Source organism: Hyperoodon ampullatus (assembly GCF_949752795.1).
Source record: "Hyperoodon ampullatus genome assembly, chromosome: 14".
Lineage (NCBI taxonomy): Eukaryota > Metazoa > Chordata > Mammalia > Artiodactyla > Ziphiidae > Hyperoodon > Hyperoodon ampullatus.
Window position 1 is genome coordinate 23,520,536 of NC_136927.1, and position 26,088 is coordinate 23,546,623.

A 26,088-nucleotide genomic window follows, 5' to 3' on the forward strand; every position below is an offset into this window, starting at 1 on the left:
AAACCACAGGACAACTAGCTACACTTGAATTTCACCTAGGCAATGAAGAACTTTTTAGTATAAGTATATCCCATACAATATTTGGGATATACTTATACTTATCAAAACAAAACATGTTGCTTATCTGAATTCAAATGCAACTGGATGTCCTGTAATTTACCTGGGAATCCTAGCCCCGCGTGGGAATCAGGGGATGGATGGGAGGGAGTGGATGGTGCAACCCGGCCTGGGGAATGGGTCTCAGAAGGGTGAGGTGCCCGAGTGGGGAGAAGGCTGGGATCGCTGCTTTCGTCCACCGGCTTCGCCCGATACCGCAGAGGCCCGTACTGAGGAGCCCCCTGCCCCAGAACTCTAGTCTCGTCCCCCGTCCCTGCTCCCCTTACGCCCCATGGTGTCGCCCTAATGGCCCATCGATAACTCTACGCTCGGCCTCGGCCTCTATCGACTTGCTCCGGCTCCGCTAGGCGTCCTGGACCGCGGCGGAACGCAGAGCAGCAAGCAAGGTACGGAGGCCGCGGGGCGAGGGCTGGGATGCGGCTTTCAGTGACCGGGAGAGCGCGCCCAGGGGAAGCTGGCTCAGCGGGACGGAGTCAGGGTGGTCGACGGAGCACTGGGGAGCTCGAGGGTCCAGCCAGAAAGCGCCCCCGCCCATCAGGTCCAGCCACGGGCCTGCCACGCATGCGCAGCCGTAGCGTTCAGGCTTTTCCCTCCGGCCTGTCCGCCTCGCTGCGCATGCGCGGCCCGGCCCTGCGGCGGAGTGGTGCCCCGGGCGTGACTGCCCCCTGCCGGCCGCGGGTAGGTTGGCGTTCCGGCAGGGTTCTTGGGGCGGGGAACGGAGCATGCGCCTTGGAGCTCGGCGCTGTCCTTCGCCGGGTGTCACGCGTATCCCTGAACCTCTCTGAGCCTCAGTTTCCCCATATCTAAAATGGGATGATTTTATTTTTTAGCACCGAGTAATCTGTTGTAACCTGTTTAGGACATAGAGGGTATTCCCTAAACACTGCACTCCTCTTTCCTCTCCAGATGCTCTGATCTCTGACCCCTGCCTGTGAGACCTAGGGCCCTGTGTAGATCCGAGTCTTTCAAGCAGCCACACCATGAACACGTCTCCAGGTACGGTGGGCAGTGACCCCGTCATCTTGGCCACTGCAGGCTATGACCACACGGTGCGGTTCTGGCAGGCCCACAGCGGGATCTGTACGCGAACGGTGCAGCACCAGGACTCCGTATCCTCCACTGTGGAGTTGGGGCAGGTGGTGCTGGGCAGGATGCCTGTTAGGGATAACAGTCTGGGTAAAGGCCTCCGGTGGGAAGGATGGGCTCTGTTTGTCATCCTCCTTAACAGACCTAGCAGGTGAATGCGCTGGAGATCACACCTGACCGCAGCATGATTGCTGCTGCAGGTACCTGTACCCTCGACCCCACCCCCTGATTTCTCATAGGTCCATCTAGGCGCAGCCACACTTCAGTTTGACCTGTGCCCCTAGGTTACCAGCACATTCGCATGTATGATCTCAACTCCAATAACCCCAACCCCATCATCAGCTATGATGGGGTCAACAAGAACATCGCATCTGTGGGCTTCCACGAGGACGGCCGCTGGATGTACACTGGTGGGGAGGACTGCACCGCCCGGATCTGGGACCTCAGGTGTGGGGTACTGGGCAGGAGGGGTCTGCTGCCTGGGTGTGTGGGGGTGAGGGCCAGGCTGGGAGACTGTCTTAGGTCAGGTCCTCTCCAAGCAGAGGCTGAGATGGGGTTTTCTGTGCAGGTGACTTATTGAGGGCCAAGTGAGGAAAGATAGGGCAGGGATGAAGACCCACAGAGACGAGCAGAGCCTCAGCCTGATCCAATAGGCGGCTCTGGAATGAACTGCATCAAACAGTGAGCCCCGCCTTAAGGCAAGGGGCCACCCTTTATGCCCCTCTGAGTCAGTTATTGGCTTCAGGCTGCCCCTGGGGAGGGCCAAACCTCCCAAGTATTTCCTATGAGACAGCTCCCATCGTAGAGAGACAAGATAAGTGGCCAGGGAAAGGGCCTCTTGGTGGAGTACCAATGGCATCCACTATAGACAGAGTGTGTCCCCTACCTCGAAGGTCCCGGAACCTGCAGTGTCAGCGGATCTTCCAGGTGAATGCGCCCATTAACTGTGTGTGCCTGCACCCCAACCAGGTGAGGGGGAAGCACAGGGCTGGGCACCCTGGGGCTTTGGAGGCAGGGGTCCTGCCCCACCTCACCGCCCCTGCACCTCAGGCAGAACTCATTGTGGGTGACCAGAGTGGCGCCATCCACATCTGGGACTTGAAAACTGACCACAACGAGCAGCTGATCCCGGAGCCTGAGGTCTCTATCACATCGGCCCACATCGACCCCGATGCCAGCTACATGGCCGCGGTCAATAGCACTGTGAGTCCCAGGGATGGGTGTGCAGCTCGGCTCCCAGCCCCTTACTTCCCTTATTCCCTTAAGGTGGGCTGATTCCCCAGATGTCCCTCTGGCCCCTCCCCTCCCCCCACAGCCCTGCTTCCCCATCCTGGGCTCCAGCTCTGACCCAGCCACCAAAGCCAGAAACCTGGGTGTCACTCCTGATGCTGCCTCTCGCTACCTGCCATAGCCCACCCAGTAGTCCAGTCACCTCCATCTCCAGAGTCTTTCCAATTGTCCGTTTCCCTTTCTCCTCCCTGTCTCCTCCTGGTCCAAGTTTCCCTCGTCTCTCCCGACAGTGGTTGCAGCCTCTCTGACCTCCTTCCTTCCTCTGTGATCTCCCCCTGCCCCTAACCCATTTTCCCTCTGCTACCAGAGCATCCTTCAGCAGTACCAGCCTGACTGCATCCTTCCCCTGGGTGAACTGCAAGATGCCCTAGGCTCCTTACCAGGGCTTCAGGACACTGTGATTTGACCCCTGGACTCCTATCCAGCCTCATTTTCTTCCTTTAACGTCCATTCAGTCTCAGCATATCAGTTGTTCCCGACATTCCCAGACCGCCCACTTCCAAGCCTTTGCCCTGCTGTTCCCTCTATCTGGGTGCCCTCCTCTCATCTTGTTCTTCACATTCGTGTTGGCCAGCAGCATCCTTCAGGAAGGCCAGGCATGGCCTCCTGCCCTCAGCTCATCAGGTATGGCCCTTGGTTGGGGCCAGGTCACCCAGGTGCTCCTTGCAGGCAGGGCCAGATGTGCCTGTCACATGTCCCCTGGCCCCCAGATCCTTGTGCACAGCCACGACGTTGAATGACAGCCCCTGGATCTAGGTCTTGCCGCCAGGGCATCCTTCCCCACCTGTCAGACCGGAGGCTCCGGGCCTCCCGTGACTTCCCTCCTACCCTACAGGGGAACTGCTATGTCTGGAACCTGACTGGGGGCATTGGTGACGAGGTGACACAGCTCATCCCCAAGACCAAGATCCCAGCACACACCCGCTACGCCCTGCAGTGCCGCTTCAGCCCAGACTCCACGTGTGTGCAGGGCCTGGGGGGCCGGGAGCCCTTGCATGGCTGCGGGGAGAAAGCAGTGTGCCTGGGGCTGGGGGCCTAATGCGTTGGGCCTGCTTGGAGGACGGCAAGGGGGTACAGGATAGGAATGGCCGTTGATGACACCCCTGCCACGCTCACACCCACCCCCAGGCTCCTCGCCACCTGCTCGGCCGACCAGACATGCAAGATTTGGAGGACGTCCAACTTCTCCCTGATGACGGAGCTGAGCATCAAGAGCAGCAACCCTGGAGAGTCGTCCCGAGGCTGGATGTGGGGCTGCGCCTTCTCGGGGGACTCCCAGTACATAGTCACCGGTAAGCCCTGCCCGCCTGCCCTGCCTCCCCGCCCCCGTTGGCCCGGCCTGGGGCTGCACTCTGAGCCGCCACCCATGCTCTCCCTCCCTGCAGCTTCCTCTGACAACCTGGCCCGGCTCTGGTGCGTGGAGACGGGAGAGATCAAGAGAGAGTACGGCGGCCACCAGAAAGCTGTTGTCTGCTTGGCCTTCAACGACAGTGTGCTGGGCTAACCTGTGTCCCCTCAGGATTGCAGGCAGCTATCCAGGCGGCACCAGCTGGATGTGTCTGTTCAGCTGCCCAGATTAGAGTAACACCCCATGGGCTGGCCTCTACCATCCTAGGCTCGCTGGACCTGACTGACCTACCCTGGTCCCTGGCCAGACTAGACTGGCCAGGCTGGTCCATCCTGGGACTCTCTCAGCCCCAGCTGGATGCGAGGAGGCTCAGGAGGCCCACCCTAGGCAGCATGCATTCCCTTCAGAAATTCTGGACCCACAGGGCCTAGAGCCACTGAGGGGGATCCGAGGCTGGTGCCCACCCCCAAGCCAGTGCCTACTCTTTCCCCTCCCTGCCACTGTTTTGTGTCCCGAGGCCACAGAGGACACCGTCACGGCCAGGTGGAGTTGTTTATTAGCCCCGCCAGCGGCCACCCTCCATGGACTGATGATTGCGCCGGCCAGCTGGCTGGCCTGAGGGGCTGCGCTGCAAGGGCTTAGTCCGGGAGGTAATAAAAGCAGACGGACATGCAGATGTTGCTTGGGAAGCAGATGTCGATGCATAGGTGGATCAGCCGCCGCCTCTGGGGCCCTGGGGGGAGGGGCCTCCATGATTCCTAAAGGACTCCTTCCCCACCCCACCACCGACTGTCCTGCGGGAGCCCAGGCCCCTCCGCACAGCCTGCCCCAACTCACTCTCTGCTCGTCGGGCCCAGTAAATGGGGGTCTTTGCACAAAGGTTCCGCACGGAAGCCCCCACCTGGGCAGGGTCCACCTCACGGCTCCCAAGCACTGCCAGCAGCTCCTGGGCATAGTGGGTGTCCTGGCTGGGGCTGCGAGTCCCTTGGGGCTGCAGAGAAGGACACTCGCACTGCCCCTGGCTGGGTTGGGCCCACGTGTCCCTGGACATGCTGGCATCGTGCCAGCCCTGCCCTGGCTCTTGTCAGCAGCCTCAGCCAAAGGAAGATAGGGCTTCTGTTCCCCTGAAACTGGAGCCCCATCCTGCCCCAGGCCCAGGCCACACACAGGACCCTTTGTCTGGCCCCTGGCCGGAGGCTCCTTACCCAAGAGGTGTTCACCAGCAGCTGCAGGGTCTCGCGGTCTCGGGGTTCCATCAGGCGGAGGAAGCAGGCCTGGTGCTCTGAGGGGCGGTAACAGACACAACCCTGGGAAGGCAGGCAGGTGAGGCAGGGCCACCTGAACATCCACCCCCGCCCCCACCCCCCTCCCCAGGCCACTCACGCTCTGCCCGTCGAACAGCACTGCCCAGCTGTGGTTGCTCTGAGCTGGAGTCACCCTGATGGTTGCCACGTTCTGGGCCACGTCCACCTGTTCGGTTTGGTTGGACCGGGGCACCCTGGGGCTCGGGAGGGTCAGACGGAGCGTCTGCAGCAGTGGCTAAGAGTGGGAAGCAGGAGCTCAGCTGGCCAGGCTGGAGCAGCCCCCGACACTCCCCCAGCCCTGCAGCGAGGCTTCTAACCCTGCCACCCCTCTGGTCCTCCTGCTGTCTGCTACGAGCCCTGGCTCCACTGGAGGGGTGGGCTATGCTGGTCTCTCCTCCTCCCAACTGTCTGTGCCCTGCCCGGGTCCTGAGGGGGCCTCACCTTGAGAGGGCTGTGAGCGAAGCCAAGAAGCCCTCCAGCCACGGCCCCAGCGGTGGCCAGTGCCAGCAGCAGCAGTAGCAGGCCAGGAGCTCTCCAGCCCCCGTGGCAGGGCTTGGTCTTCACATGGAGGCACACTGCAGTCAGTGAGGCCTGGAGACCAGGCAACAGGCTGGCTCAGGGAAGGAAGGGGCTGAGGAGGTATGGGAGGTGGACGCTTCTCCTGCCCCTGCAGGACAGGCCCTGGGTCTTTGTCCAAGGAGAGGGCACCGAGTGGTGGGAGGCACTCACCCCGACAGGTCCAGATCCGGGGCGCTCGGCCCGGCAGCTCCCCCGCTCCATGATGCAGCCCTGGTGACAATGCGCTGTCTGCTGCAGCCCCGGAAACCTCAGGACACCTCCGATGAGTCAAACAATCGTCCTGGCCCCTTCCCCTCCTGCCTCCTCCCCAGCCCAGCTACCTGATATCCGGGTCAGAGACAGGTCACCTGGGGAGGCTGCTCGTCACTGTGCCTGGCTCCCCCGACACCTGGCCTGTGCAGACCAGAGCGCGCATGGGCGTGGGAGGTCATGAGAGCATGGCCACTGTGGAAGTCAGGACCCAGCGGCTGGCACAGAGGGCAGCTCAGGCCTGGCCAACTTTATATAGGGAGTCTAGCTGGGGGCAGAATTAATTTTTCCTAAAGAAGCCTGTTTCTAGTCTCTCGGGTTAACTCTACACTCCCAGGACTGGGTACAGGGCCTGGCACGCAGCAGACCATCAACAAGTGCCTGTTTCATGAATGACAGGCATGGGACTCTGTGCCACTTCCCTTTCCTCCCCATGCACCCCAGCTGCTCCCAACTGCTTCCCAGCCCCCACCAACAGAGAACCCCCCAGGTAGGTGCCTGCCTGAGACCAGGATGGCTTCCAGGAACCTCCACTGTGGTGAGGACAGCTTCCTGAAATCTGCGCACCCCAGGATGGTTAGGTCAGCCTCATGTCCACTGACCCCTGCCCTGCCCAGCATGGCTTTCTCTGACTGGTGCCGTGCATTTCTAGCTGCTTGATACTGTGGATCCCAACAGTTAGTGGGCCCCAGCACTGGCAGCTTTCAGGAAGTGCATTCCTTCACCAGGTTCACCCCATGGCCCTTTCATACTGTTTTTTTTTGTCCCTTGTTTTTCCTGATTCTTCAGAACCTGACTCTCTGCAGTGGGCCTGAGACAGGGTGGAGTTGCTGTTGTCAGCGTCCCAACTCTGAATTGGAATCCCAGAATGGCCTTGTACTGAGTGTACCCGGCCCTGGCTGCCCTCTCCACCGCCTAGCTGTGGTGAGACAGCTGCACCCTCTGTGTGAAGGCTGCTGTCCAGGAGAGAGTGAGGAACACCAGAGTCAGCTGGGGTTTGAGAGTTTAATATACCTTTGGGTTCACACAGTGCAATGGGGTGTAGACATGATGCACAGGGCTCCCGGGCTGCCGCCCAGCAGAAAAGGGAGGTGTTGCTGGCTGCTGCACCTGCCGCGTGTTCCTGGTGTGGGTGACAACGCCCTGACAGGCCTGCTCAATATCCTGACCCACCTTGAGCCGACCTCGCAGAGCCAACGTCAGCACCACCAACCTCACAGGCGCCCGCTGCCCTCGTGTTGCCCACGGCAGAGTCCGAACCCCAGACACCCAGGCCTGGGGGGAGCTGGAGGCTCAGGACACCCTTTATTGCTCTGAGCACTCTTACGAGTGAATGAAGGAGCACTGTGACCCTGGGGCTAGGAGAAAAGTCACAGGCTCTGGGCAGATGCCACTGGGTGCAGGGCGAGGCGCCAGGAAGGAGTCGGCCAAAAGGAACAGCCTCCCAGGCCCTACCCTAAAAGTGCGGCCAGAGAGTCTGCTTATCAGGCCTATTCTCAAAGGTCAGCAACTTAGGGAACAGGCAGAAAAAGCCATGGCCCCCTGCTAGTCCTCCAGATGGCAACTGACAAGGGACTCCAGGGTCAAAATAGGTAGCCTCATGGACCATTGACATATGACACCCATCCCAACCAAGACAGGAAAAGACTGGATGCTCTGTAAAAGGACTTCCTGTTTTGAGGGACACCTCTTTCCTCCTCTACCCAGAGGGAGCCTTGGGTGACAAGCATTCCTTAGCCAGCACATGCCTTTGGCCATACTGCTGGCTGCGGGGCACAGAGACTTCTTCAGTGGGATTTTCCCTACAAGACAGAGCACAGCTATTAATCGACACGCTTACTAAGTTCAATTCCACCACCTGACAAAGTTGTTCAAAAGTTAAAAAAACTTTTGGTACCAGTGCTGCTCTGAGCTCCCTGCACGGCAGCCCAGAGTTCAACAAAGGCATTCATACCCTCCTGGCGCTCAGCAAACAATATGCTCAGTCCAAGTCACCTGGGTTTATATGCACATTTGGAAAAGATGAGGTTTAGCCAGGCTGAGTTTACAGAACTGCACAATCGTGCATGAGGAGTTGCAGCCCTGGGTATCTAAAACGGAACATACACTCAACTGTGACATCAGAGTGGTTTTTAAGGAAGTGTGGGGTGGTGGTGAGGGTAGCACCCCACACCCCATGGACAGGGAGACACCACCTGAGCCAGCCCTTTCCTCCACTCCCAACCAGCAGGTGAGGGGCTGAGGCAGCAGCAGGCTCCTCTGCTGATGACCGCACAGAAGGGGCCCTGGGTTTCTCACAACAGTCAAAATAATCAGCCCCTCCTCCCCCGGATCCCTGAAATTTTCAATAAAATACATGACACCCCTAGACCCACCTCAGTCCCATTAGGAGGCCCCGAGGTTACCTGAATCCTGGACATATGCTGAACTCAACAGCAAGACCAATTGGCACCTAAGGCCCAGGACCCCCACAATGCCCTCCAAGCTTAAAAGTGCATCTTAAAATATAAGCATTTGTAAAAATCCAACCCCCCAGACATTTACTTACAAGGTTAACAACTAGTACCTCTGCTTAACTCCAAGTAAGCAAACTTGAAGTCACCTAGCTGAGTGATGCTTAAGCCCCACCTATTAATTTGGGTGATTTTCAATTTTTTTTTATTCTGGAGATTAAAGACACTAAATCTTTAACCTTGAAGGGCAGGCAAAAGGTCGGCTATGCTGTCAACATAGAAGTCAGGGACCATTTTCTTCTTAGACAGGCAGTCACTTTCCTGATTACTCTTCACATCCCGCAGAGTGGAGACCCCAGTGAGGGTCAGGATGGTCTTCAGACCACAAGTGACGCCCAGGAGGATGTCTGTGTCCAGGCGATCACCCACCATGATGGTACGCTCCGGGTTGATGCCATATTCCTGGGACACGCAGTCGAAGATGAAGCGGCTGGGCTTCCCTATGACGTCGGCTTGGCGCTGCGCGGCCATCTCCACGGCTCGGACCAGACAGCCGGTACCTGCGGGGCGGAGAAGAAGAGGAGGAGAGTGCCGGGGGTCAGAGGCCGGGAGGGACCCGTCGCTCGCCCTCCAGCCTTCCTCCCCCGGGGCGCACGGACCCGCGATGAAGCGGCCGTTCTCGAGTGGGAGCCGGTTGTCCATGTTGGTGCCCACGAGCAGGCAGCCGGGCTGCTGCAGGTAGCGCACGGCCTTCGTGAGCTTCATGTAGCTGAAGTGCGGGTCGAAGCCCACCACGACGGCGCGCACATCAGGCTCCAGGGGCTCATCCAGCCAGGCGCTGGGGCCGTCGCCCTGCAGCGGCTCGGGCCCCACGCCCACGCAGGAGACGCCCACGGCCTCCAGCTCGGCGGCCAGGGCCACGCTGCCCAGCACGTAGGCCTTGGGGGCCGGCGGACCGGTCAGGCGCTGGCGCAGGTAGAGCGCGGTGCAGTAGGCCGTGCCGAAGACCTCACTGCCGGCGCCGGGCCCCGTCGGGCCGCCGAAGCCCAGGCGCCGCAGCTTCTCGGCGTAGGCCTCGCGGGTCTTGCTGCTGTTGTTGGTGATGAAGCCGAGGCGCTTGCCGCGGGCCCGCAGCGCCGTCAGGGTCTCGGGCGCGCCGGAGACCGCCGTCTCACCGCGCCACAGCACGCCGTCGCAGTCGAAAAGCACCGTGTCCACGTCGGCCAGCAGCTCCTGGGCCCGCTCGGCATTCAGCCGCACGCAGCGGCCCTCGTCGCCGCCGGCCTCCACCTCCGCCATGGCCCGCCGCCGCCACCACCGACCGCCAGCTCTTCCTCGCAGCCGCCCGCCACCGCCCCCGCCCCGCCCCCGGCGTACTCATTGGCCACGCGCCCCTCACTTGCCTCCCATTGGACACCGCCTGCGCCAATCCGCCCCCGCCTCCCTCGGGCTGCAGGAGCGCAGCGCTAACCTTCGCGGTCCGGCGCGGTCCGGCAGGCAGCCATTGGCTGTCAGGCCCTAGGCGCCCCGGTGATTCGCTGGCAGGGAGCCAACCGGCATTCTGCGTGGGACGCTCACTGCGGAAATTCGGCGGAGGAGCCGGAGAGTCGGCGCAGGACGTAAGCCTGCTGTTCATTGGCTGCCGCGGGGCAGCTCGCCTATTGGAGGCTCTTGGTCAGCCTAGGTGACGGAGGCCCTTAATCCAGTGACCCACCCCCCCAACCGGCCGAGCCGGCTGCTGATTGGCTAGCTTGTCTCCGATCTTGCTGGCGGGGCTCTCCGCAGCACCGCGGCAGGATGGGGGACCGCGGTCCCCTTTTGGGGACTGGAGTCACGTCTGCACCTTTGCCAGGGTGGCGCTGGGCTGTGCCCTCCGCCGTGGACATACTCCGGACAGTGTCTGCGCGTGGGCCGACTACGGCCATTCCTGAGAGCCAGCCCCAGGCTCCTTCCCAACAAGCGTCGCGTTCTCATTTCCAGTCGTTCGCAAAAACGCTTTCCTTGTGCCTTGGTGGTCATGTGGACGAGTAGTTACAAGACAGTGGCATTAGGGTCTAAAAGAAGGGCAGTAGTGCCTAGAACACAGCACTCAACAATTGGTGGCTATTATCATCATTATTAGGTATTATTAACTTTTATGGAGGCGTAACATACAGTAAATTGCCTAAATTTTAAGTGTGCAGCTTGATGGAATTTTTACATCCCTGTTATGCATGTGTAAACATAGCTCAGGACTTCCCTGGTGGCTCAGTGGTTAAGAATCCACCTGCCAATGCAGGGGACACGGGTTCGAGCCCTGGTCCGGGAAGATCCCACATGCCGTGGAGCAACTAAGCCCGTGCGCCACAACTACTGAGCCTGCGCTCTAGAGCCCGTGTGCCACAGCTACTGGAGCCTGCGTGCCTAGAGCCTGTGCTCTGCAACAAGAGAAGCCACCACAATGAGAAGCCCACGCACTGCAATGAAGAGTAGCCCCCGCTCGACACAACTAGAGAAAGCCCCCACGCAGCAACCAAGACCCAACGCAGCCAACAATAAATAAATTTATATATGTATATAAAAACATACCCCAGATCAAGGTATAGAATATTTCCATCACTCCAGAAAGTTCCCTCAAGTCACTATCCAGTCCATAGCGGTTACCCCTCCTGGAACTGCTTTTCTGACTTCTGTCACCATAGAGTGAGTCATAGCCTCCTTTGCCTGTTCTAGACTGTCTTACAGGAGCTTACCCTGTGTACTCCTCTGAGTCTTGCTTCTTTTGGATCAACATAATATCTGTGAAATCCATTCTTCTGTTTTTTTTTTTTTAATTGCCACATGGGTCATTGTAAGAATATACTCCCCTGATTTTTCTCCAGGTGATGGACATTTGGGTCGCTTCCAGTTTGGAGCTATTGTAAATAACGTCCCTATGAAGGTTCTTGTTCCTACACACTCATTTGTGGATGTGGGCCCTCATTTCTCTTGGGTATATACTTAGGAGTGGAATTGCCAGTTCATAGAGTAGGTGTATGTTTCTCCTTATTACTTTCACTAGGGCCAGGTGGCAGAACAGCAGGCCCCAGCTTCCTGAGTGCTTACCCTGTGACAGGCGATCCAGACCTCCAACTCCTAGCGTGTCAAATCCCTGCTCCTCTCTTGGGCCCCAAGTCTCCATAATGTCTACTCTGGACCCCCCTCACCCCCAAACCCATGAGGTAAAGCCAGTAACCTCAGTACCCTTAAGGCCCTGATTGTTTACCTTCAGCCTGTTCTTTGGTCTTGGCTGGCCTGGGAACCCCTGGAGGGCAGGGGCCATGGCCCACGAGGACAGGAGATGCAGTGTTCCTGCCTGGCGCACCCACTAGCCAGGAGGGGAGCAGCACCTTCCTGCCTGTGTCTTCCCACTCAGTTTTGTTGGTGGAGCCGACTGACGCTGGGAAGAACTGGATTTGACAGAAGATCACAAATCCTGCTTTACCACCCAGAAATATTCAGTGTATGTGGTTCACTAGCCAGAATGAGAAAACACTGCTCTGTCCAGCCGTGGGCTGCCTGGTGCAATACTTGCCCAGTTGCCTTGGTTTACTGGGCACTCAGTAAGCATCTAGGCACTGAGTGCTGCTCCTTACCTGCATTACCTTGTCAGAATCACAGGACAACCCTGAGAGGCAGAGACAATTAGTGTCCCCATTTACGGATGAGGAAACTGAGCCACAGAATCACCAACTGGACAAGGCAGAGTTGGGATTAAACACAGCTGACCCCAAAGCTGAGCTCTGTTTGGTTTAACATCCCCTGTAGGTTGTAGAGTCTGAGCTGGCATAGTGGGAGAGATGGAACGGCCAGTATCAAGAGAGGGGATGGCTGTGGACAAGGTCCTGAAGGAGGCTGGAAAGGACGGTGCCCTTTATTGGAGAGGACTGTCCTTGGACAAGGTGCCATGCATCTGGATGGGAGAGGAGCACAGCATGATCAATCGCTTTGTGTCCCTGACACACAGTAGGTGCTCATTATATACCTGCGAATGGACGGCACCAGGGTCCTCCCAAGTGAGGAAGCTGGACCACAGGTGGAGTGGGGCGTGGACTTAGATGGTACAAGGACACTAATCTTCATAGCATTGCATGGATTTGAATTGTATTAGAAAATACCAATAGCCATTGAAAATGTTTTCACAGATGTTATCACTTCCAATGAGCTAAGCAAAAAAGGGTGTCATTGAAAGAGGACTGAAGGGAATTCCCTGGCAGTCCAGTGGTTAGGACTCTGAGGTTTCACTGCTGAAGGCGTGGGTTCGATCCCTGGTTGGGGAACCAAGATCCCGCAAGCCGCACGGCGCGGCCAAAACAAAACAAAACAACAACAACAACAAACCCTTAAAAAAAAAAGAAAGGAAAAAGGACTGAAGTGGCAAAAAAAAAATTGGATGCAACCTAAATAATCTTCAACATGGGATTGGTTGAATAGATTTAAGTACATCCAAGGAAGGGAGATTGAGTAGCCATCATAAAGGATGATGGAGTTCCTGTCAGGCTCTGGCCACAGAGAAGCCATTACTGACTGTCAAACACACAGTGTGCAGGTGGAGCCCACGCTGAGGGCAGGGTGGGAAAGGAGGCCATCTGGGGGAAGGGGGACTTTGGGGAAGGGAGAAGGCCTGCCCCTGGCCACTCTGCCTTCCAGTGACCTCAGGCCCACTCTTGTTGCCGCTGGTCTGCCTGGGCTTCAGCTGAGGTGGGGCCTAGAGCTCACTGGGTCAGGATTCCCTTTTCTGACCCCCAGGGAATAACCAGGCAGGAGCCCTGGCCCATCCCTGACAACTCTGTCCACAGGCTCTGGAGCATGGAGCAGGGCAGGTTGTCTGTCTCCCCTGGGCCAGCTCCTCCTCATGTCCATCCACACCCAGGCTGTGCTCTGTCTTTGAAATCCACCCCCACTCCATTCCTCTGGTGGTCTTCCTCTTCTTCTCTGATGCTGGCTTTCCCATCACTCCCCCACACATCCTCAAGTGAGGGGTCCTCCTGGTCCTCTCTTCCCAGGTGCTCCCTAGATCCCTCCTGCTCCATAAGTACCCACCTGCTCCTCCGCCTGTTTGTCCCTCTCAGAGACTGTCCATCCTAGATCTTCCTTTCCTGCGCCGCAGTCAGGAGGATCCTTCTGAAACGCTGTCACTCTCTGCTTAAATGCCTGCAATGGTGAGCAAGCCCCCTGCAGAAAGCAGCCCCATTTTTACCCCAGCCTGACTTCTGGTGATCCAGTCTGTGCCTCACACATCCCAGCTCCTGACAGGCTAAGGGTCCTCAGTTCCTTAGCTGGGCAGCCCCAGCATGGAGACAATCTCTGCTGGTGTCCTTCCCAGGGCAGAGCTGCCCACTCTCTGTCCAGGCCCTTGTGTCCGTGCTTGGTCTTCCCCGGAGATTGGCCTTCCTGGAGGGAACTGGGTCTGATTCACCTGAGTCTTTGGAATCTAGCACTGGGCTGAGCCACAGAGAATAACCAAGCTGGGAGAGCACGACCTGTGGGTTTCTAGCCCATGACTCTGGACAGACCTGGGTTAGATCTTTGGTCTGCCCTTGGGCAAGTGTTCCGTCAGTTCTGTGCCTCAGTTTCTTCTTCAAAATGGGGATGATTAGGGGCCTCCCTGGTGGCGCAGTGGTTGAGAGTCCGCCTGCCGATGCAGGGGATACGGGTTCGTGCCCCGGTCTGGGAGGATCCCATATGCCGCGGAGCGGCTGGGCCCGTGAGCCATGGCTGCTGAGCCTGCGCATCCGGAGCCTGTGCTCCGCAACGGGAGAGGCCACAACAGTGAGAGGCCCGCATACCACAAAAAAAAAAAAAAAAAAAAAAAAAAAAAAAAAATGGGGATGATTGGTATCTTAAATGAGAAAATCCTAGAACGCACTTAGCTTCAAAGAACTAATGCTATCTTAAAAAGAATAAAAAGAATCTGTATGCACATGTTCATAGCAACACTATTTACAATCGTAGATTAGGTGGAAACAACCCAAATGTGCAAGATGAAAATCAGTCTATTCATATAATGGAATAATATTCAGCCACAAAAAGGAATGAAGTACTGCTGCATGCTACAACCTGGATAAACCTCAAAAACATCATACTAAAGTGAAAGAAACCAGATGAAAAAGACCACATGTATAATTCTGTTTATATGAAATGTCCAGAAAATGCAAATCCACAGAGAAAGAAAGTGGTTTGCTAGGGGCTGGGGGGAGGGGAGAATGGGGAGTGACTGCTAATGCGTATAGGTTTCCTTTTGGAATGATGACAACGTTCTCTAACTACATGTTGGTGATAACTGCACAACATTGTGAATGTACTATCACTAACGCTAATTTTTATGTGTACTTACCACAACTTGAAGACTATACAGAAGAAAGAAAGGGTTGGGCTTCCCTGGTGGCGCAGTGGTTGGGAGTCCACCTGCCAACGCAGGGGACACGGGTTCGAGCCCTGGCCCGGAAAGATCCCACATGCCGCGGAGCAACTAAGCCCGTGCACCACAACTACTGAGCCTGCTATCTAGAGCCCGCGCTCCACAACAGGAGAAGCCACTGCAGTGAGAAGCCCGCGCACCGCAATGAAGAGTAGCCCCTGCCCACCGCAACCAGAGAAAGCCCGCACACAGCAACGAAGACCCAACGCAGCCAAAAATAAAAATAAATAAATAATAAATAAAATAAAGAGTGAAAGGGTTAGTGAAGCTACCCGTGAGCCATCCCCAACTCGGTTTTCCCCTGTGACTGGGTCAACCATCAAGGGAGGTTCTGCCACCCAAGGGGGTCGGGGGCGGGCAGCGAGCACCACTCTACTGGTCCGAGCTGGGGCGGTGTCCCGGCAGCGGCCCACTCGAGCTCGGATCGCGGCTGAGACCTGCGGCGGCAGCACCGGCTCAGGGCCGGTCAGTTGGAGCCGCCAGTTCGCTAGAGCCTTGAAGGAGCTGCCGGAACTCAGCCCCAGCCACGCCCAGCGGGCCCTCCCAGGCCCCGCGCCTCCTCCTTTCAGTCCTCTCCGCCGTAACTACACCACTCCCAGCAGTCCCGCCCCGTCTCTTCTCTCCCTGAGCTTGGCCCCGCCTCTGCGGTTCCAGGCCGCACCCTCGGGCCCCGCCCCGCCTCCTGCCAATCAAACCCATCCTGGCCCCGCCCCATCGCCCTCCTCCCGTCTTCTCGCTAGCCTTGGCGCGGCCCGTTGTTATGACGACACGGTCGTAAATCCGCCATCTTCCTGCGGCGCGTTGCGACATGGAGGGCGCGATGGCAGTGCGGGTAACAGCCGCGCATACGGCAGAAGCCCGGGCCGAAGCCGGGCAGGAAGCGGGCGAGGGTGGGGTCGCGGCGGCGGCGGCGGCGGCCTTGGCCCCCGGTGGCTTCCTCGGCCTCCCGGCGCCCTTTAGCGAGGAAGGTAACAGGGCCGGACGGGGCCGGGAGCGGCCAGGGTGGGGACGGCTCAGCTTGGCTGGTGGAGGCCCCGACGGCCTGAGCTGATGGCGCGACAGACCCTCCCAGGCCCGGTTCCTTGCAGACCTCACAGGTCCCCACGGGACCCCTCATAGCCTTCCACGAGCCCCCTGGTTTCCTCAGACCCTCAGGCCTAACCCTGGCGGGGCGCCCATCACCCTCGTGGGCCCCAGTGCCCACCCGCGGATACTCACCTGTGTCACCTGTGACTCACCTGTGACAGCCACCGGGGCTGTCAGTGTAGACCTCGGCGATCGCCTCCACTGCCTGCCCCGCCCTCAGGCCAGCGGCCCGGCCCCCCTCTGCCTCCCAGTCTCAACAGGGCCCTGCCCTCCTCCGCGCCCCCTCCCACTTCACCTGACGGGCCACTGGGGCCCTGGCCGGGGTGTGACTGGAGGCTCCGGGAGGGCGGGGCCTCGGGTCTTTGCAGCACCCGGGGGGAGGCAGCAGAGCCCAGTGCTGGAAAGCTGCAGCCAGCTCCGTCCCAGACCTGCCACTTTCTAGCTGTTTGATCCTGGGCAGGTAACCACATACCTCTCTGAGTCTCCATCTCCCCTTACAGAATAGGGATGCTACTGTTGAGGATAATGTATCGAGCACTTACCATGCATCAGACCTTTTCATTCTCAAGCCAGCCCTAGATGCCATTATTATTATTACTATTATTATTCCCATTTTGTGGATGAGGAAAATTGAGGTTCAAAGATGTGAAAGTGAGCAGGTCACCCAGCTAGTAAGTACCAAGGACTTGTTGGATACCAGGATTGTGTGACTCCTCAACCCACTCCCTTAACTTCTGGGTTCTGCTGCCTCATAGGATGGTGGTGAGAATCAAAATAGAGGATGTATGTGAATCTCTTGAGAACAGTTCTGGGGACACACAGGGGTACTGATAGCTTTTAGAGACAGAATTCTGGTCTCTACCCTCTGAGCTTGTCCCAGGAAGCTTTAGACTGGGCCGGGCAGGAGGGGGTTGGTGGTGATATCGGGGTGGTGGTCTTTGTCCCCACAGGATTTGTAATTCTCAGTACATCATTTCTTGCTCCTTATTCCAGCTTGGGTAGGTAGCTTGGCATGGGGAGCAGTGCTACCCGCAGAGAGGTCTCTTTGGAGGTTGCTGTGCCCTGCTGGGCTTACCCAGGGCCTTATCTCACTCAGTGTTACAGGGGCTGTGTGTGTCCCCTTCTGTGGTTGGGATTCCTTCAGTGGTAACACGCTGGTGCTGAGTCATACTTGGGGAGTGGGGTGGGAGGGTTAGGAGGGTACAGTCACCTCAGTGCTTGCCTTGTGACTATGAAGCATCTGGAGGGGACCGCCCTCTGTCAGGTGGCCTTCTGTGAGTCTCGGCTGTGGTTTGGCCCTTTGCTCATTAATCCAGTAGACATCAACTGGGCTCCTTCTGTCCTCCAGGCCTGGGTTTGACCTTGATGTGGGACTGCAGTGAGGTGGTGGGAACTGGCAGACTTTTATGAAAGCAGAAGGAGCATCTCCCCATCCCTTGGGATAAACAGCAGGGTGTCTGGGGTAGACCCTTAAGTTCCGGTTCTGGCCCCAACACTCACCAGCTGGGTGGCCTTGAATCTCAAGTTGTTTTTCTAGAGAGGGAATAGTCACTTCTATTTCCTCAGGGTGCTGGCTGGATTTGCTGTTGGCCCCAGTAAGATGCCCAGCACACAGTAGGGGACTCAGTGAGCCGGAAGTCTCTCCTGCAGGACCTGGGGCAGGCACTGGCTGGTCAGCCCAGATGGTGAGGGGCTCAGGTGCGGTGGCCCATGGCCCTGGGGTGTGGAACCTCTCTGGGAAGTCCCACCCTGCGCGTCTTCACCAGAGTAGGGAGGTGCCGCCTGTTTGGAACCAGTGAAGCGGAAGTCGGAGTGAGAAAAGAGTGGTCATGGGTGAGGGTGCCCCACCTCTCCCATGTTTGCTGAGGACTGGCCTCTCAGCTAGAGCCTGTACACACACACTGAGTCGGCCCATTTTACAGATGAAGAAACAGACCCAGACCTGGTCACTGAGGTGCCCAAGGGCACATGCAAACCCCAACAGTCTTAAACCCTGGTCCTCCACTGTCCCCAAACCAGCTTGGCTGAATCCCTCTGCCTCCCAGCTGCTCCCTGGGCCTCTCTCCCCTCATCTCTGAAGTAGGGGCTTTGGATCCCTACAGCCTAAGTGTATGGTCAGGGTTATCCCCTGCTGGATGCTGCTCTTCCTAGGGTGGGCACTGCTGCAGACCCCCGGAGAAGGGGCCTGGCACCCTGGGCTCCCAAGAGTGTTCTCAGCCCCTTTGGGAGGGCTGGGGAAGGCACCTCTGGTTCTGATGCCACCCTTGGGTGCATCTGCCTGGGGCTGGAATCCCTCCCAAGCCCCACTGACCGCAGGCTCGTTTCAGATGAGGATGACGTGCACCGATGTGGCCGCTGCCAGGCGGAGTTCACCGCCTTGGAGGACTTTGTTCAGCACAAGCTCCAGAAGGTCTGCCAGCGGGTGCCCCAGGAGGCCCTGCCTGCCACCACTCCTGCTGCGCTGCTGGGTCAGGAGGTAGCATCCCCCTACTGCCATTGCACACGTGCGTGCCCTCCACCCCGCCCCTCAGCGGACAGCAGGATGAGGAGGTGGAGGCATGTCAAGACGGACCTGTGCCACCGGGGTGGGCAGAGGGCAGGCATCCGGCTGTGGGTGGGGGACTCCTGGCGGTGCTCTGGGCTTTTCCGGATGGCCTGGGATGCGGGCCCTCTCAGCAGCCTCTGGCTGAAGCCTGCACAGTTGGGGCCTGGGGTCCCTCCTTTCTTGAAGCCTGAGGGCCTGTCCTGGCTTAGGGATATCATGGTGGCTTTTGTCCTTTTGTCTCCTGTCCTGTACCTATGGTTTCTGGAGATCCCACAAACAAAATGTGGCTCCGTGGATCCCACAACTCTGTCATAAAAATGGCCAACTTTGTTGCACTCGGTGTGTACTCGGGCTGTACACGCACAGTCCTATTGAGGCCCACGGCACCCCTGTGGGCTGGGCGCTCTTGTCATCCTCATCCTATGGAAGTGGGAAAGGAGACTCCAAGAGAAGTCAGGTGCCTCTGGTCACCCTGGGAGTGGCCCAGAGGAGTGGGCCCAGAATTGTCTCACTCTGACTCTGCTCTTTTCCTGCCCCTCCCAGAGGTGTCCTCTCCTCCAGAAGGCCCCCAGCCCCACATCCCTGGGGGCCCTTTCCCCCGATCACCTGGCTGGGCTGTAGGTGGAGGTGCTCACCTTCATCTCTGTAGAGCCAGCTGAGTCTCAAGCTGGAGCTTCTAGTCGCTTCATCCTGGAGTCCTCCCTGAGGGTGCTCAGGGCTCCACATGGGGCCCTTGGTGGCTGGAGGCATTAGAGTGATGGGGCCGACCCCTGGGCCTGGGGTGGAGGGTTCAGGCTGGGAGTTAGGCTCAGAGCAGTGGTCCATTGGGGGAGATGAGAGGCCCCACCCCAGCCATCCTGCATGGACATAAACCTGAGCTCTGGAGCCCTGGAGACGAGTCTCCTCTGTCCCCTGTCACCCAATGGCAGGTGGAGCCAGCAGCAGCAGGCTCAGAGGAGCCCATCACTGTGGCCCACATCGTGGTGGAGGCAGCCGCTCTCACGGCAGACATCAGCCACGCTCCTGACATTGTCGGTAAGCTGGTTTGGCCCCACCATGGCTGTTCACGCGTGGCTTTCTCAGCGCTGAGGCATTGCTGACCTGTTAGTCATCCACGGTCAAGGCTGGAAGCTGGGGACCTCTGCTGCCTGTGCTCCTCTGCTGTCCCGAGAGCAAGGCCTGGCTGAGGAGGGGCTGAGACCTGTGTGCACCTTCCCCAGGGCAGGGCCTGCAGCAAGAGCAAGCGTTGGCCACCAGGCCCTGCCCTGCCCTGGCCAGAAAGCGGCAGCCAAGAACCTGGGCAGCCCTGGGGGACACCTGGGCTTCAGGGAGTCTTCACTTTGTGCATAAATCATGAGCTAGCTGGCTGCTCTCTCCTGCTGCTGCCCCAGACTGTCTCTGCCCTGGTCCTTCCGGAACCTTCCCAACTTTTTTGCCACCCCCCACAACCCCAACCCTGGTTCCTACTTCCCACCCCACAGTTGGCTCTGGAGGGTCAGGCTGGGGTGTGCGTGGGGTGCACCTGCTGCTCCAGCTCCGCCCTGACCTGCTGCCCGACCTTTGCCTTCACCTCCCCAGTGCTCACTCCCTCCGGCGTGGGGGCGGCAATTCCTATCCTGATTCTCACATGCCTTTAAGAGCGTACAACGCCAAGTCAGGCTCTTTGATGGCTTTTTTAAAGTGCAGTAGGGCAGGGAGTGTTGGGGTGTTGAGAGGTCTGGATTGGGTCACGTGCTTCTTAATAGGAGGCAGGTGAGCATGCAGCTGGGACATTCAAAGGGCAGCCCGAGGGAGCCGGGGGCTGGGTGTGAGTGTGGCAGTGGAGGGAGGCTGGGCTGGGCCTGATGCCACAGGAGGTTGGGAAGGGAATGGGCAGGGGCCTTGGCAGGGACGTGAGTAGGTGACTGGACAGGAAGCAGGTTTGAGCAACAGGTAGAACTTGGCCTTGGGAAGCCCTTGGGACCAGCTGGAGTAGGAAGAGGTGGGGAGGCGACCTGGGGGAGGGGAACCTCAGAGCAGGCTGTTCTCCAGGGTCCCATCCTAGGGAAGCTACAGGACCTGTCCCTGTCTCCACACTGTCTTGCCCCCGACATTCCTGTGGACGAGGACGGTTGCCTGTTGCTCCTCTGGGATAAGAGGGCTGACGTGAGAGGTGGGGCCATGCCCAGCCCTGGTGTGGAGTTTGGCTTCTTGGGTGGTGGTGTCATATGGGAAAACAGGTTCCCTGGGTTCAGGCAGCATCTCCAGGCTCTGGCCCCCTGGCTAGCCAGGCCCTGCCTGCCATCCAGCCTCCAGCTGGCCCAAGCCCACGGCTGGGCAGCTCCTTGTGCTCCAGGGGCTCCTCTCTGGGCACCCCCAGCCTCTCTTGCACCCTTGGGAGTTTCCCCTTTGCAGGCATCCTGGGTACCCCAAATGTCCCCTTGGCGTCAGCTGCTCAGGATCTGGAGCCCAGGCCAGAGTCCTAAACCACCAGCTGCTCGCATCGCAGGGCTGGGGGTTCTCAGTCCTTGTTGGGCTGAGGGGTGCAGTTTCCAGGGACTGCACAGGGGGCTGGATACCCACTGCAGGCTTTCCTGCCTCTTCCCTGGAAACAAATTTGCATTTTGTCTCTGGACTCAGGGCAGCCACGTTCCCCTCTTCTCTGACCCCTCTGTCTGCTGTGCCACACTCAAACTCAAGTCCTAGCCTGGCAGAAATCCCTGTTCTTTTGGAAATTCACTCCTGGGGGGGAAGAAAGATAAAGCTTCAAGCATGCCAGCTAGGGCAGGAGTGAGAGATGCCCTTAATTGTTTGAGTCACGGCACTTCCGTTCTGTTTTGGGAGAATGGCTTGTCAAAACACGATGCCAGCCTGATTGAGATGGTTTCTAAGAAGCGGCTTCACAACCGATTGCCACGTGTCGTTTTCATGAGCAGAAATTGTGAAGTGTGTTTACAGCTTAGCTTTGCACAGTGTCAGATTTCTTCAGCTCCCATGAGAGCTGCAAAAGCACAGCCTTCCTTCCTCAGACTGTCCTAGGCATGTCGAGCGCTCCCTCTCCCAGGCTGGGTCTCTTGCCTGCCTGCCTTGAAACCAACAGATGCTGGTGGGTGATCCCCAGAGGCATTTCCTCCGCATGTTAGCCGGAGCTGGAGCAGCGAGGGGGCCGATGGTGGCGAGTTGGCCTGTCCACTGCCTCTGTGCCGGAACTCTGCCGCCCTTGGACACGGCAGGACCCCTGTGCACATCTAGTCGTGCGTGCCTCTTGGCTGAGGGGAGGGGGCATCCGTGCTCATGGTGGGTTTCCCTGCTGAACTCATTCTGGAGGCCTGGAACTCCTCTGGGCAGCTCCGTGGAGTCAGAGCACAGTACCTCCCACCCTTTCAGGCTGAGCGGGCACCATGTGCTGGGGCTGGGGGTTGGTCAAGACAACTCCACTGTGCCACAGCAGTGTCCTCGGGCTGGGATCCGAGGAAGCGGCAGGGTCTGTGGCATCCCAAGGCTCAGGCCCATCTGCCTCTCCTCAGGTGGTGGACACATCAAAGAGGTCATCGTGGCCTCTGAGGCGGAGCCGGGGGACAGCGGGATGGCAGAGGCCCGGGGCAGCCCCAACTGTCAGGGGCCTGGGCTCTCTGGGGAGGGTGAGCAGGCCCAGGTCAAGCTGCTGGTGAACAAGGACGGCCGCTACGTGTGCATGCTGTGCCACAAGACCTTCAAGACGGTGAGGCCCTGGGGCCGTGGGCGCACTGGCTGTGGGAGCCAGGCTTTCCCGCTCCTGCCCAGGGAGGTGCTTGAGCCTCGCTGCCCCTCCCCCACAGGGCAGCATCCTTAAGGCCCACATGGTCACCCACAGTAGCCGAAAGGACCACGAGTGCAAACTGTGTGGGGCCTCCTTTCGGACCAAAGGCTCACTCATCCGGCACCACCGGCGGCACACAGGTGAGCCGGCCTCGGGCCTGGGGCCGGGAGCTGCACAGCACGCTGCTGCTGGCCCTGGGGGTTCCCGGCTCCTAGGCTTCATGGCCCCTTCCTCCTGGTGGTACTGAGGCTGTGGCTCCAGGCCTGCCTTCCCCTCAGCACCAAGCCAGCATCCCGTCCGAGGCTGACGCCATTCTCTCTGCAGATGAGCGCCCCTATAAGTGTGCCAAGTGTGGGAAGAGCTTCCGCGAGTCGGGTGCACTGACCCGGCACCTCAAGTCTCTCACCCCGTGCACAGAAAAAATCCGCTTCAGCATGAGCAAAGATGTGGTTGTTGGCAAAGAGGACACTCCCACAGGTCAGTGTGGTTGGGGGCTCCCTGCCCCGGCCCTGGCTGCTGAGTGCCACCCTGGTTGAGTGTTTCTTCATGGACTCTCTTGGTTCTGCCTTAAAGGGCCTGGTGCCTCCACTGTGGGGACTGTTACATCATCGGCAATGACAGGTGGGCCCATGGAAACTTCACCTGTGATTCATCTGGTGACAGATGCCAAGGGCACTGTCATCCACGAAGTCCACGTCCAGATGCAAGAGCTTCCCCTGGGCATGAAAGCCCTCACCCCAGAGGTGGGGACAGGTCAGGGGAGGCCTTTGTCTGCTCAGCACCAGGCTCTGTTCTGGGCACTGGCTCCACTGGGAACAGGACTGACATAGGCCTGCCTTCCTGCTGCTCAGTCTGGTTGCTGGGTGGGGAAATGGGAGACCCAGGTCATGGCAGGGAGGGGCAACGGAGAGTGAGCTGGGGATGAGGTGGGGCAGGGGAAGGCAGGTGGAGCAGGCTGTGGGGCTCCCAGGGGCATTCCTGAGTGAAGACGCCAGGTATGCACGGGGGCCCCTGGGGCTGCCCTGTGCGGTGGTGGCGGGTGGGTGCTGCGTGCCGGGCTGCCTGGCCAGCCTCCCTTTGCCTCCCCTGCAGCCCCCTGGCCCCGAGGAGCTTCCCTGTTCCAGCGAGGGCAGCCGTGAGAACCTGCTGCACCAGGCCATGCAGAACTCCGGCATTGTCCTTGAGCGGGTCCCTGGGGAGGAGGGAGCCCTGGAGCCAGCCCCTCCCACTGTGTCCAGTCCCCAGCCCCTGGGAGATGGTCCCCCAGAACTGCCGCTGCTGGAGGTGGAACAGGTGGAGACAGTAGGTGCCTGCGCTGCCGGCATGCCCCTTCTGGGGGGCTGGGCCTTGGGTACAAAGTCACCATGCTATCCTGGCCACCACCAGCCTCCTTGCTGTGCTCCTTGCGGTGGAAAGTTGCATCACTGTCTGCAGTGACTTTGTCCCCTGATCTGTTTATCGCCTTCCTTGGGCCCGTTATGGAGCCTCCCAGGGTGGGGGTGCCTCGGACTGGCCTCCACGGTGCTGCTTGGGCCCAGCCTGCAATGGGTACTAGAGGTGTGCTGTGGTCCCCCAGCAGGTGGCCAGTGAGGCCTCAGCTGTGCCCAGGACGCACCCGTGCCCTCAGTGCAGTGAGACCTTCCCAACGGCGGCCACCCTGGAGGCCCACAAAAGAGGCCATGCAGGTGGGTGGCAGGATGGTGGGGGTACTGGGCAGTGGATGGCCGTGGGTAGCCAGGAGGGGCTCTCGGGTGTGCTGTGGATGGTCAGGGTTGCCTGTGGGCAGGTGGCTAGGGTGGCGCCCTCGGGTGGTGGTCCCGGCCTGACATGGAGTGTGGCCCCAGGGCCGAGGCCATTCACATGCCCGCAGTGTGGCAAGGCCTTCCCCAAGGCCTACCTGCTCAAGAAGCACCAGGAGGTGCACGTGCACGAACGCCGCTTCCGCTGTGGGGACTGCGGGAAGCTCTACAAGACCATTGCCCACGTCCGTGGCCACCGGCGTGTCCATTCAGATGAGAGGCCCTACCCCTGTCCCGAGTGTGGCAAGTGCTACAAGACCAAGGTGGGCCCCTGATCCCCCACCTGCGGGCTCCCCGCTCCCTAAGCCAGATCTGTCCCTTGTTCCGTGCCCCCAGACCTCCCTCCTCACCCTTCAGGACAGCCTGCTCAGTCCCAACCGGGGCCCTCAGAGGGGGCTGGGAGAGCCAAGGCCAGGCTGGCCCTCATGGTGGGTCTCCGCAGAATGCCCAGCAGGTGCACTTCCGGACACACCTGGAGGAGAAGCCGCACGTGTGCCCATTCTGCAGCCGAGGCTTCCGGGAGAAGGGCTCACTGGTGCGGCACGTGCGGCACCACACAGGCGAGAAGCCCTTCAAGTGCTACAAGTGCGGCCGCGGCTTTGCCGAGCATGGCACACTCAACCGGCACCTGCGCACCAAAGGTAGGGCCGGGAGGTGGCAGGGAGGGGGTGGGGGGCCGCGGCCGGCCAGCACTGACCAAGCTCCCTGCCACAGGGGGCTGCCTGCTGGAGGTAGAGGAGTTGCTGGTGTCCGAGGAGAGCCCCGCAGCGGCCGCCGCTGTCCTCGCCGACGACCCGCACACCGTGTTGGTCGAGTTCTCGTCCGTGGTAGCTGACACCCAGGAGTACATCATCGAGGTGGGTGTGGGGCCACCGGGGTTCGGATAGGGCCTGGGGCGGGCAAGGCTGACCTCTGACCCTCCGTCCAGGCCACTGCGGATGATGCAGAGACCAGTGAAGCCACGGAGATCATCGAGGGCACCCAGACGGAGGTGAGGGGCTGGGGGATGGGCGGGGTGGGGTGGCCTGGCACCCTCACCAGACTCATGGGCTGAGCCTTGAGCCACCCACAGGTGGACAGTCACATCATGAAGGTAGTGCAGCAGATCGTGCACCAGGCCAGCGCCGGGCACCAGATCATCGTGCAGAATGTGACCATGGACCAGGAGGCACGACTGGGCACAGAGGCAGCTGCTGCCGACACCATCACTATCGCCACCCCCGAGAGCCTGACGGAGCAGGTGGCCATGACGCTGGCCTCGGCCATCAGCGAGGGCACTGTGCTCACAGCCCGCTCGGGTACAAATGGTGCCGAGCAGGCCACTGTGACCATGGTTTCATCGGAGGACATTGAGATCCTGGAGCATGCGGGAGAGCTGGTCATCTCCTCGCCGGAGGGCCAGCTTGAGGTGCAGACGGTCATCGTCTAACACGGGCGCCTGCAGGGTCCCGGGGGGCTGGGCTAGGGCAGGGGGTGAGGACCCCGAGTGCCCTGCCCCTGCCTGCCTGGCCGAGTACAGAGAAGATGGGTATAGAACTCAGGCATTCAGAGGAGATGTGAAAGTGTAAATACACAGAGTTTTTGGTTGCTTTACAATAAAATATGAAAACCCGCCGCTTGTGATGTTGCGGCAGTGGCAGCCTCAGGGGCTGGTGCCACTGCCCTGGCAGGTTCCTCTGTGGCAGCCCCTGCCTGCCCAGGGATCCCAACAGGGCTGGCGGCACCTTGGCAGTGTATGGGTGTCATGGTATGTGGACAGGCAGCCTCCTGCTGGTGCCTTGCCCGGCTGGAGCTGTGACCCCAGCTTCCTGAGGCCCATCGAGGTGGGTGGGAGGGGATGCTGCTTCCTAGCCTCCAACCCTGGGGCCTCCCTGGGGCCGGGGAATGAGGCTGGGAGACCCAGGAGTCTCGGCTTTTTACCTTGAGGTGACAGCATGTGGAGAAGCAGCAGGAGATGCTGGGCCACAAATGGGGCCAGTCTTTCCTGATCGTGTTGCCTTATGTTTCCCTGAAGA

At 59.4% G+C, this 26,088-nt stretch overlaps 4 protein-coding genes across 8 annotated transcripts; 2 read left to right on the top strand and 2 right to left on the bottom strand.

The window, feature by feature from the left end:
- Positions 1–1,097: 1,097 nt before the first annotated feature.
- On the top strand, positions 1,098–4,521 carry MLST8 (MTOR associated protein, LST8 homolog; the record flags this gene model as incomplete). Of its 2 annotated transcripts, none has more annotated exons than XM_079719154.1 (8): positions 1,098–1,226; positions 1,352–1,403; positions 1,488–1,650; positions 2,097–2,172; positions 2,254–2,406; positions 3,329–3,453; positions 3,622–3,785; positions 3,879–4,521. In XM_079719154.1, the coding sequence occupies 8 exons, from the start codon at positions 1,098–1,100 to the stop codon at positions 3,995–3,997; spliced, it is 981 nt and encodes a 326-aa protein (XP_079575280.1). In that variant the 3' UTR covers positions 3,998–4,521. The 2 variants fall into 2 exon arrangements, with proteins under 2 accessions (XP_079575280.1, XP_079575281.1); XM_079719155.1 differs by having other exon boundaries at positions 1,355–1,403.
- On the bottom strand, positions 4,480–5,925 carry BRICD5 (BRICHOS domain containing 5; the record flags this gene model as incomplete). Its single annotated transcript, XM_079719156.1, has 6 exons — positions 4,480–4,574; positions 4,679–4,832; positions 5,047–5,148; positions 5,225–5,380; positions 5,587–5,709; positions 5,875–5,925. The coding sequence occupies 6 exons, from the start codon at positions 5,923–5,925 to the stop codon at positions 4,480–4,482; spliced, it is 681 nt and encodes a 226-aa protein (XP_079575282.1).
- Positions 5,926–6,971: 1,046 nt separating this feature from the next.
- Positions 6,972–9,779, bottom strand: PGP (phosphoglycolate phosphatase). Of its 2 annotated transcripts, XM_079719362.1 has the most exons (3): positions 9,086–9,758; positions 8,856–8,986; positions 6,972–7,775 (listed from the first exon to the last, which is right to left on the bottom strand). In XM_079719362.1, exons 1-3 carry the CDS (start codon positions 9,723–9,725, stop codon positions 7,761–7,763), a joined length of 786 nt encoding a protein of 261 aa, XP_079575488.1. In that variant the 5' UTR covers positions 9,726–9,758; the 3' UTR covers positions 6,972–7,760. The 2 variants fall into 2 exon arrangements, with proteins under 2 accessions (XP_079575488.1, XP_079575487.1); XM_079719361.1 differs by lacking the exon at positions 6,972–7,775 and having other exon boundaries at positions 8,615–8,986; positions 9,086–9,779.
- Positions 9,780–15,673: 5,894 nt separating this feature from the next.
- Positions 15,674–25,679, top strand: E4F1 (E4F transcription factor 1; the record flags this gene model as incomplete). Of its 3 annotated transcripts, none has more annotated exons than XM_079719779.1 (14): positions 15,674–15,833; positions 18,279–18,427; positions 19,426–19,531; positions 22,003–22,196; positions 22,294–22,414; positions 22,599–22,757; positions 22,848–23,017; positions 23,367–23,576; positions 23,851–23,959; positions 24,119–24,336; positions 24,516–24,714; positions 24,788–24,930; positions 25,002–25,064; positions 25,146–25,679. In XM_079719779.1, the coding sequence occupies 14 exons, from the start codon at positions 15,674–15,676 to the stop codon at positions 25,500–25,502; spliced, it is 2,358 nt and encodes a 785-aa protein (XP_079575905.1). In that variant the 3' UTR covers positions 25,503–25,679. The 3 variants fall into 3 exon arrangements, with proteins under 3 accessions (XP_079575905.1, XP_079575906.1, XP_079575907.1); XM_079719780.1 differs by having other exon boundaries at positions 23,854–23,959; XM_079719781.1 differs by lacking the exons at positions 23,851–23,959; positions 24,119–24,336 and having other exon boundaries at positions 23,367–23,429; positions 24,573–24,714.
- Between the last annotated feature and the right edge of the window lie 409 nt (positions 25,680–26,088).